Source organism: Helianthus annuus, chromosome 4, assembly GCF_002127325.2.
Source record: "Helianthus annuus cultivar XRQ/B chromosome 4, HanXRQr2.0-SUNRISE, whole genome shotgun sequence".
Classification (NCBI taxonomy): Eukaryota; Viridiplantae; Streptophyta; class Magnoliopsida; order Asterales; family Asteraceae; genus Helianthus; species Helianthus annuus.
In genome coordinates, this window is record NC_035436.2 from 25,341,320 (window position 1) to 25,352,745 (window position 11,426).

General features: G+C 35.6%; 1 protein-coding gene across 1 annotated transcript; it reads right to left on the minus strand.

Moving 5' to 3' along the window:
- Positions 1-1,495: 1,495 nt before the first annotated feature.
- On the minus strand, positions 1,496-4,242 carry LOC110933099. Its single transcript, XM_022176337.1, has 4 exons — positions 3,846-4,242; positions 2,990-3,769; positions 2,375-2,566; positions 1,496-2,268 (listed from the first exon to the last, which is right to left on the minus strand). The coding sequence occupies exons 1-4, from the start codon at positions 4,240-4,242 to the stop codon at positions 1,496-1,498; spliced, it is 2,142 nt and encodes a 713-aa protein (XP_022032029.1).
- Between the last annotated feature and the right edge of the window lie 7,184 nt (positions 4,243-11,426).

An 11,426-nucleotide genomic window follows, 5' to 3' on the forward strand; every position in this document is an offset into this window, starting at 1 on the left:
TATAAGTTGTGAACTCACCTTGGGTTGCTCGGTAGATATTTTTACCCGGTCAGGTATGTTGGTCACCACGTCCTAACATGGTTACCAAATATGGGTCAAGTCGGGTACAAGTAAACACATAGCGAACACGTACGGCAACACATATAGCAAACACGTAACATGCGTAACAACAAACAGTTGGGTTATCAGCCCTAAACATACAATCAGCAGCAACAACACGTAGCCCAGTCAACAGAAAGCTCAACAGTCAAAGCCCAATCAACAAAGTAGCCCAGTCGAGACAAGGGTGGTTGCGACTCGCAACCGAGATTACGACTCGCAACCGAGGTCTCGGTTCATCACGTTTTGGTTATGAGTCGCAACCAGAGGTTACGACTCGCAACTAGCGGTTCCGACTTAGCAGCAGCGGTTACGACTCGCAACCGGATTCGACTCGTGTTGATTGCGACTTGCAACTGGGAGGTCTCGACAAAGCTTGATGTGGTCTCGAGTAGCAACCAAAGGTTGCGACTCGCAACCGTGATTACGTGCACAACAAACTCTTCTAGAACCTGCAATGTACTGACCAATAGGATTGCATTTTCATGTAAATTGTGTACTATATCCACTAACATGTCTGTTTGTCTATAATGTGTCTAATTTGGATCAAACAAAGCATATTCAAAATATTTGAGTGACATTCATGCTGTTCCTAACATTCAAATAACATTCAAACATCATTCATGAATATACAATCCCTAATCATCACTTTAATATCATTCGGATAGCAAAATCATCAAATCCCTTACAAAAATATTAGAACACATTTCACCACTAAACATCATAACATGAACGGACATAATAGATCTTATCATTCTCGGTTCCTAAGCATAATCGGATACTAACCATTCAACCAAAGTCATGAATATTCATTCTATCTAAACATACCGAAACAAACATGTTAATCGGTTATGCATTTCACACACATATTATTCACACAAATCATGGCAACAATCATCATCCATACACAAGAATCATAGTAACACATTTTTGTACTAACCGGTTGAAGTTGTGGGTTTGAAGAAGCAAAGATTCTTTCCGGTTGGTGATTCCGAGCTAGAGCCGAGGCGTTCTTGTTGTTGGTTGATCCGAGAGGGAAAAGGAGAGGGGAGGGAGGTGATTCTTTGTGAGGGTTTTAAGGTTTTAGTGAGAGAGATGAGAGGAGAGTATGAGAGAAAATGTTGCAAAAATGGTAGAATGGTGAGGGTTGGCCGATATATATATCGAGTGGGTTGAGGATGGGCTTTGGCCCTAACCGGCCCAATTTACTGTTCACTCGAGACCATCCCGGGTCTCGAGTCGGGTTTCGGCTCCTACATATATAACACACATATATATATATCTATACGTACATATATGCACACAACACGTAATAACAAGCTATTCATAATTTTTCACTTAATAGTTTACGTACACACATGTTACATCGAAAGGTTGTCCGGGAAAATCCGAAGTGTCACAACGTTAGCACCTTACATTTACTCCATAAATAAGACGAACTTAATGATGCGTTCACCGTCTCTTGTCTTCCACCATTTCGAACAACGGGAAGTACTTGTCTAAAATCTCCACAAAAAACAATAACCTTACCACCAAATGAGATTTCAAAATTTCTTGAGGTGTCGAAATTGAAAATGTCATTCATCGTGCGGTCCAAGGCTTCAAACGCATGTTTATGGACCATAGGTGCTTCATCCCATATAATAAGTTTGGTCTGATGCAACAATTTAGCGACATCACTATCTGCTTTTATATGACATACCGAATCCTCATTAAGATTCAAAGGAATACGAAATCTGGAGTGTGCAGTCCTGCCGCCTGTCAATAACAGCGATGCAATTCCACTCGAAGCAACATTTAATACAATTTCTCTTTTTGATCGAAGTGCAGCAGACAACGTCTTCCATAAAAAGGTTTTCCCGGTGCCACCATATCCGTAAACAAAAAACATCCCTCCAGTGTTACCATCAACAGATTTCATTATCTCTTCAAACACCGACCTTTGTTCTTCAGTTAACATATTAAACAGATTAACATATTCCTCTGCGAGACTTAATACGTCGTAAGTACGCTCCTCGTTAATCAGACGATTATCGAGATCAGATAACGAAGAAGAATCTGGAAAAGGCATTGTTGAGAAGTTCCGTAGCGATGAGCTATTCATACCTAAAAACTTTTCAATTTCTAACAAAGCGTAATTTTTAAGTTCGTCGTCTGGAATTGATAAACCTGTTATATGTTAAAATACAGATACAATGAGTATGATATTTTAGTTAAACCATGTATGAAAAAAACTGAAAAAGCAAAATGGCTTTTCTAAAGTTTCATAATGTACCTTGAACACAATGTAGTTTACTATATCTGTAGATGAAATCATCTGTCATGTATTTCCACGTGCTTTCCCATACGATCTCCGGTCTTGACATAGTATTCGACAATAGCATCATGCCAAATAAATTTCGTACGTACGAAGCTGTTGCTGTTTCATTTGCTTCTTTAATTGCTTCGATGTACTCTTTGTCATCATCTAAAAGACCAAGTGCGAAACACAGGGGCGGATCTACCTTGATTCAAGGGGTAGCCTCCGCTACCGCTTGGTCGGAAAATTTTTGACATTTTTAGTGTAAATTTTGGAAAAATTTGACGTTTTTTCAATTTCGTTACCGCCTATTTATAAAACGTTCCCGCTTGGTCGGAATCCTAGATCCGCCACTGGCGAAACACGCATCTCGAAATGTATCATGTACATGACCATTAACAGTTTTGATATCGTCATATAACTTAGGTCCTTTTACTTTATTGAGCAAGATTCTTAAAAAATAAGCTTCTCCAAGAGAGGGAGCAACATTATGAATTCTGCCAATTGAGTTACCTTTCTTCCGAGGTTGCCAACAACGGTTTTCAAACTTCTATACATACCAAGTTGGAAACTGAACATAAGTTAGTGTACGCGCCAAATGGTCATCAGGGTCTTTGTTCCTTTCCATCCAAGACATAAACATAGAACACTTGACAGATGGCCTGTTAAGAACAGAATTGATGTCTTCGTCTACTCCAAAGACAACCGGTTGGAGACCTGGAAGATGGAATGGAAGTCTGGTAACAGAAGGATATCTGTAATTTACATCGTAACTAAATATCCTCCATGATGCCTCGCATGCTGAGATATGCCGACAGTCATAATACTCTTTAATCTCATCTTTTTCATGTTGTTCATTATGATTATCACTATGCAAAACAGCAACTGTTGCTCTATCAGGACCTTTGTTGATATACTTAAACAAATATTTAATTGACCCAGCTTGGTTGCACCACTCCACGTTTATATGTGCCTGATACTTTTTCAATAACTTTTTGTTGTATGGTACAACACTTCTATTATCTAACTCGATCCGGTTTTTGACAACTGTTGCTCCATCATCTCTCCTTCTGTATAATGGGAAACCATTGGCGTCAATTGTCGTAGTATCTTGAAATCTTTTAGGAAAACCTTTTGAACACTGTTTATCAACCATACATGGGCAGTTCATATTAGCATTACCACACGGTCCATGAATCATAAAATCCTTCACAAGCGTATACAACTCTGGGTCATCATCTCTATTTGGAATTTCTGCACATATGAACGGATCAACTTGGTCAACAGTGGGAAGTTTAGCTTCTGGTTCCATGAATAAGCACAAATGCGCATGAGGCAAGCCACGTTTTTGAAACTCAATTGTATAAATAACTGCATAAAAATAATTTAAAATCAATAAAAGAAAATGTAAAAAATATATTTAAAAATAAAAGATTGCATTACGTACTTGCTGCTGCTTTTCCCAACATATGACATTCCTTTAAATCTTTACAAATTGCATCCAGCTTGACTTTAAATAACCTTGATAGGATATCAGGCCTATCTTCTGGATTCAGAGTGGTGTCTTTAAGAAACCGTTTTACCTCTGGCCACTTGGGATTGCATGTAATGGTCATAAAAAAATCAGGATAACCGAACCATTTACATAAAGCCATTGCATCTAAATAGTTTTGCATCATATATCTAGCTCCACCGGTAAATGAAGAAGGCAATATAAGAGGTGTACCAACATTAGATATATCTTGCTGACCATTATTTCTCAATTTCCGGAGACTTTCATAGGTATCAGATCTTAGATTTTTTTGTTGAAAACGTATGTAGTTTAGTCTCTCGCTCTCAATCATCGTATAAGCATCAACCAAAAATTGTTGGAAAAGTCTCCTTGAATTTAGAATCAGCGAAAATTGGTTTACTCTATCTTGAATACGATATGAAAAGAACTCTCTCATCGTACAATTGGACGCTTCTTGTTGGTTACATCTATGACACCTCTATGAGGGATGTCAACTCTGTAACCATCATCTCCATATGGGAAGAGAATTGGGTATTGAAGAGCAAGGTAAGAAGGATGTAATTCACTTATTCGTTGAAGAGTCCCCGATTTAGTTTCAACAACAATATCTCTGTTCTCAATTGCGTTTTCAACATCTCCAACAATTAGAGCAGCAACCTCGCCACATGTTGGTAAGTTATACATTCGACCATCCTTGTCCCTTTTTCCAATAAGACGTACCTTAAGAGTAAGCTGCGGATCGTCATGAAAACAATCTCTAACCATCCTGTAAACTTTAACCAATACATTATCGGAGTCTAACACAGACTTGATATGTTGGATCAACTGACGATCAACTGAAGCAGAAGAGGATGTAGGTGACTCCTTAGATCGACTGTTTTGACACAATTTTTATCAATGAAATAATAATTATTAATTGAGAAACAATTGAAACAAATTATACTGTAAGATACTTACCTAAAAATCGATTCTCGGTTTGAAACTTCGTTCTCTGTATCGTATATGTACAGCTGGCAAAACTTTGGTTTATTGGCATTCTCCGACAACAGACTTCCAATACTATGATAGTTTTCACCGCTAATCCTGTAGCAAAATGGGCCATTACCTCTATTAACAGTTGGATCGACCTTACCACCCATTGATGTGAAAGCGAACATAGAATTATAACGACGAATGTTTTTCAAAAAAATGCTTGCTTTCATTATCCAAAGATGTAAACAGTTTCTGATAATTTGGTTGTGCATATTTATAATCGGGTAGCTCTACTTTGGCATAACCACAACATAAAAAATAACTTTTTTCCCATTATTGGTTCTGCCTCTCGCCGTTTCTACATCCCATAACTTTGCCATGCATACTTGACACGTAATACACTGGTCACCATGATCTAAGTAATCTGTAGATTAGCATGGAAATAAAAATAAATGAAATTAATCGATGTATTTCAAGATTAAAAAATGGTATACAAAATAATGTCGAAAATATATAACTTAAGCGACTACCTGGTGAAACACCTTTGTAAGGATCTTCATCTAACGCTGCATCTGTAGTCAAATCAACCATTGGAATAGGAAATGTAATTCTTTGTCTGCCTAATAACTTAGATTTCCCAGGAGATAGCTTTGGAGACGTTTTGCGTAAAATAGGAGTTGTAGTAACTGTTGTTATGTTTGGAGAAATAGAAAAGCGACGGATACTTGTTGAAAGTGTTTGGTTGTTTGAAGCAGATGTGTAATCACCTAAACAAAATATGACTTTAGAAAATCGGCTATAATATTACTTGTAAATATTAACAAATGTATAAAATTACCATTTTGTGTGTTACATTGAAAGGACCTTCTATTAGAAGAAGATTGTAAACTATTCATAGCCCTGGATTTGCCTCGTAAGATAGGAGATTTTTTACTATCTAAATAAAGTCTCCTTAATCTCCGTCTCTCTTTAGTGTAACTTTGATAACTTTGCGTGAAAACAACTGATAAAAGAAAAATGATATATATATATATAGTTTTAGACATATATATCCTCATTAAGATTCAAAGGAATACGAAATCTGGAGTGTGCAGTCCTGCCGCCTGTCAATAACAGCGATGCAATTCCACTCGAAGCAACATTTAATACAATTTCTCTTTTTAATCGAAGTGCAGCAGACAACGTCTTCCATAAAAAGGTTTTCCCGGTGCCACCATATCCGTAAACAAAAAACATCCCTCCAGTGTTACCATCAACAGATTTCATTATCTCTTCAAACACCGACCTTTGTTCTTCAGTTAACATATTAAACAGATTAACATATTCCTCTGCGAGACTTAATACGTCGTAAGTACGCTCCTCGTTAATCAGACGATTATCGAGATCAGATAACGAAGAAGAATCTGGAAAAGGCATTGTTGAGAAGTTCCGTAGCGATGAGCTATTCATACCTAAAAACTTTTCAATTTCTAACAAAGCGTAATTTTTAAGTTCGTCGTCTGGAATTGATAAACCTGTTATATGTTAAAATACAGATACAATGAGTATGATATTTTAGTTAAACCATGTATGAAAAAAACTGAAAAAGCAAAATGGCTTTTCTAAAGTTTCATAATGTACCTTGAACACAATGTAGTTTACTATATCTGTAGATGAAATCATCTGTCATGTATTTCCACGTGCTTTCCCATACGATCTCCGGTCTTGACATAGTATTCGACAATAGCATCATGCCAAATAAATTTCGTACGTACGAAGCTGTTGCTGTTTCATTTGCTTCTTTAATTGCTTCGATGTACTCTTTGTCATCATCTAAAAGACCAAGTGCGAAACACAGGGGCGGATCTACCTTGATTCAAGGGGTAGCCTCCGCTACCGTTTGGTCGGAAAATTTTTGACATTTTTAGTGTAAATTTTGGAAAAATTTGACGTTTTTTCAATTTCGTTACCGCCTATTTATAAAACGTTCCCGCTTGGTCGGAATCCTAGATCCGCCACTGGCGAAACACGCATCTCGAAATGTATCATGTACATGACCATTAACAGTTTTGATATCGTCATATAACTTAGGTCCTTTTACTTTATTGAGCAAGATTCTTAAAAAATAAGCTTCTCCAAGAGAGGGAGCAACATTATGAATTCTGCCAATTGAGTTACCTTTCTTCCGAGGTTGCCAACAACGGTTTTCAAACTTCTATACATACCAAGTTGGAAACTGAACATAAGTTAGTGTACGCGCCAAATGGTCATCAGGGTCTTTGTTCCTTTCCATCCAAGACATAAACATAGAACACTTGACAGATGGCCTGTTAAGAACAGAATTGATGTCTTCGTCTGCTCCAAAGACAACCGGTTGGAGACCTGGAAGATGGAATGGAAGTCTGGTAACAGAAGGATATCTGTAATTTACATCGTAACTAAATATCCTCCATGATGCCTCGCATGCTGAGATATGCCGACAGTCATAATACTCTTTAATCTCATCTTTTTCATGTTGTTCATTATGATTATCACTATGCAAAACAGCAACTGTTGCTCTATCAGGACCTTTGTTGATATACTTAAACAAATATTTAATTGACCCAGCTTGGTTGCACCACTCCACGTTTATATGTGCCTGATACTTTTTCAATAACTTTTTGTTGTATGGTACAACACTTCTATTATCTAACTCGATCCGGTTTTTGACAACTGTTGCTCCATCATCTCTCCTTCTGTATAATGGGAAACCATTGGCGTCAATTGTCGTAGTATCTTGAAATCTTTTAGGAAAACCTTTTGAACACTGTTTATCAACCATACATGGGCAGTTCATATTAGCATTACCACACGGTCCATGAATCATAAAATCCTTCACAAGCGTATACAACTCTGGGTCATCATCTCTATTTGGAATTTCTGCACATATGAACGGATCAACTTGGTCAACAGTGGGAAGTTTAGCTTCTGGTTCCATGAATAAGCACAAATGCGCATGAGGCAAGCCACGTTTTTGAAACTCAATTGTATAAATAACTGCATAAAAATAATTTAAAATCAATAAAAGAAAATGTAAAAAATATATTTAAAAATAAAAGATTGCATTACGTACTTGCTGCTGCTTTTCCCAACATATGACATTCCTTTAAATCTTTACAAATTGCATCCAGCTTGACTTTAAATAACCTTGATAGGATATCAGGCCTATCTTCTGGATTCAGAGTGGTGTCTTTAAGAAACCGTTTTACCTCTGGCCACTTGGGATTGCATGTAATGGTCATAAAAAAATCAGGATAACCGAACCATTTACATAAAGCCATTGCATCTAAATAGTTTTGCATCATATATCTAGCTCCACCGGTAAACGAAGAAGGCAATATAAGAGGTGTACCAACATTAGATATATCTTGCTGACCATTATTTCTCAATTTCCGGAGACTTTCATAGGTATCAGATCTTAGATTTTTTTGTTGAAAACGTATGTAGTTTAGTCTCTCGCTCTCAATCATCGTATAAGCATCAACCAAAAATTGTTGGAAAAGTCTCCTTGAATTTAGAATCAGCGAAAATTGGTTTACTCTATCTTGAATACGATATGAAAAGAACTCTCTCATCGTACAATTGGACGCTTCTTGTTGGTTACATCTATGACACCTCTATGAGGGATGTCAACTCTGTAACCATCATCTCCATATGGGAAGAGAATTGGGTATTGAAGAGCAAGGTAAGAAGGATGTAATTCACTTATTCGTTGAAGAGTCCCCGATTTAGTTTCAACAACAATATCTCTGTTCTCAATTGCGTTTTCAACATCTCCAACAATTAGAGCAGCAACCTCGCCACATGTTGGTAAGTTATACATTCGACCATCCTTGTCCCTTTTTCCAATAAGACGTACCTTAAGAGTAAGCTGCGGATCGTCATGAAAACAATCTCTAACCATCCTGTAAACTTTAACCAATACATTATCGGAGTCTAACACAGACTTGATATGTTGGATCAACTGACGATCAACTGAAGCAGAAGAGGATGTAGGTGACTCCTTAGATCGACTGTTTTGACACAATTTTTATCAATGAAATAATAATTATTAATTGAGAAACAATTGAAACAAATTATACTGTAAGATACTTACCTAAAAATCGATTCTCGGTTTGAAACTTCGTTCTCTGTATCGTATATGTACAGCTGGCAAAACTTTGGTTTATTGGCATTCTCCGGCAACAGACTTCCAATACTATGATAGTTTTCACCGCTAATCCTGTAGCAAAATGGGCCATTACCTCTATTAACAGTTGGATCGACCTTACCACCCATTGATGTGAAAGCGAACATAGAATTATAACGACGAATGTTTTTCAAAAAAATGCTTGCTTTCATTATCCAAAGATGTAAACAGTTTCTGATAATTTGGTTGTGCATATTTATAATCGGGTAGCTCTACTTTGGCATAACCACAACATAAAAAATAACTTTTTTCCCATTATTGGTTCTGCCTCTCGCCGTTTCTACATCCCATAACTTTGCCATGCATACTTGACACGTAATACACTGGTCACCATGATCTAAGTAATCTGTAGATTAGCATGGAAATAAAAATAAATGAAATTAATCGATGTATTTCAAGATTAAAAAATGGTATACAAAATAATGTCGAAAATATATAACTTAAGCGACTACCTGGTGAAACACCTTTGTAAGGATCTTCATCTAACGCTGCATCTGTAGTCAAATCAACCATTGGAATAGGAAATGTAATTCTTTGTCTGCCTAATAACTTAGATTTCCCAGGAGATAGCTTTGGAGACGTTTTGCGTAAAATAGGAGTTGTAGTAACTGTTGTTATGTTTGGAGAAATAGAAAAGCGACGGATACTTGTTGAAAGTGTTTGGTTGTTTGAAGCAGATGTGTAATCACCTAAACAAAATATGACTTTAGAAAATCGGCTATAATATTACTTGTAAATATTAATAAATGTATAAAATTACCATTTTGTGTGTTACATTGAAAGGACCTTCTATTAGAAGAAGATTGTAAACTATTCATAGCCCTGGATTTGCCTCGTAAGATAGGAGATTTTTTACTATCTAAATAAAGTCTCCTTAATCTCCGTCTCTCTTTAGTGTAACTTTGATAACTTTGCGTGAAAACAACTGATAAAAGAAAAATGATATATATATATATATAGTTTTAGACATATATATGTATCAAAATAGTTAAGTATGCAATTTTAAAAAATATGAAAAGCTTAAAGAAAATATATAAATAAACCTGGCGAAATAGTAGATGCATGTCGTGAAGTAGTGGGAGTGTGTAATAAAATGGAAGACGAATTAGAAGTCGACGATTCTTTTGTCTTAGAAACCGGTAACACGTGTGATATGTTAGATCTTTTACTATCCAAATACAATTTTCGTAGTTTACGCCTCTCTCTGCACTCGTCTTGTGTAATTGCCGGAGTTAAAACTGTATTAGCATGTAAAACCAAAGAAACGATATAATAGCATTAGTTGTCTAAAAAAATAACTATATATAAATCAATTAACTGAAAGGGAACTTTGATAATAATTTATTTTTTCATAAAAATGTTATCATATTTGATATATCTAATTATTTTAGACATGTTTTAACAAATAGTTAAGTATGCAATTTTAAAAATTATGAAAATTTTAAAGAAAATAAATAAATAAACCTGGCGAAATTGTAGATGCATGTTGTGAAGTAGTGGGAGTGTGCAATAAAGTGGAAGACAAATTAGAAGTCGACGATTCTTTTTTCTTAGAAAGCGGTAACACGTTTGATACGTTAGATCTTTTACTATCCAAATACAATTTCCGTTGCTTACGCCTCTCACTGCACTCGTCTTGTGTAATTGCCGGAGTTAAAACTGTATTAACATGTAAAACAAAAGAAACAATATAATAGCATTAGTTGTCTAAAAAAATTAGTATATATCAATCAATTAGTAGAAATAAAACTTTGGTAATATTGTAAGATTATATAAATATGTTATCATATTTGATATATGTTATTATGGTAAAAAAAAATAATAATTTACTTTTAATAATTGATGCCACAATAACTATATAAACAAATATATGAATATATAAAATAAAAAAAATAACCAAACAAAGACACATATACGGCTAAAAATGAATGTGATTGCATGGATTCTTGTGCTCAAAAATGTCATAGTGATAGGCATATCAAATAGTCAACATTCACTAATTGCTTGTACATCATACTTCATGATCTTTATATCTATCATTACATAAGCTTATAATTTCATTTAGTTTCAATAAGGGTTTAAAACATTGCTCTCATCTGCATTCTGAATTTGTGCATCATACGGTTGACAACTCTACGAAAATCAGGTAACATAAATCATTTAAATTCAATGTTGATGTTCATCTGTGATTTCCTGGTTGGATTTATTTAATAAAAATACAAATCTGGATACCAGAAGCTAAATGTAACTTGTTTCATTGACAGTTTTGTTTTCATTGAGTTAGTTAACATACATGATGTTCTTAGTGTATTTGCTGCATACATGTATTCTAGTAT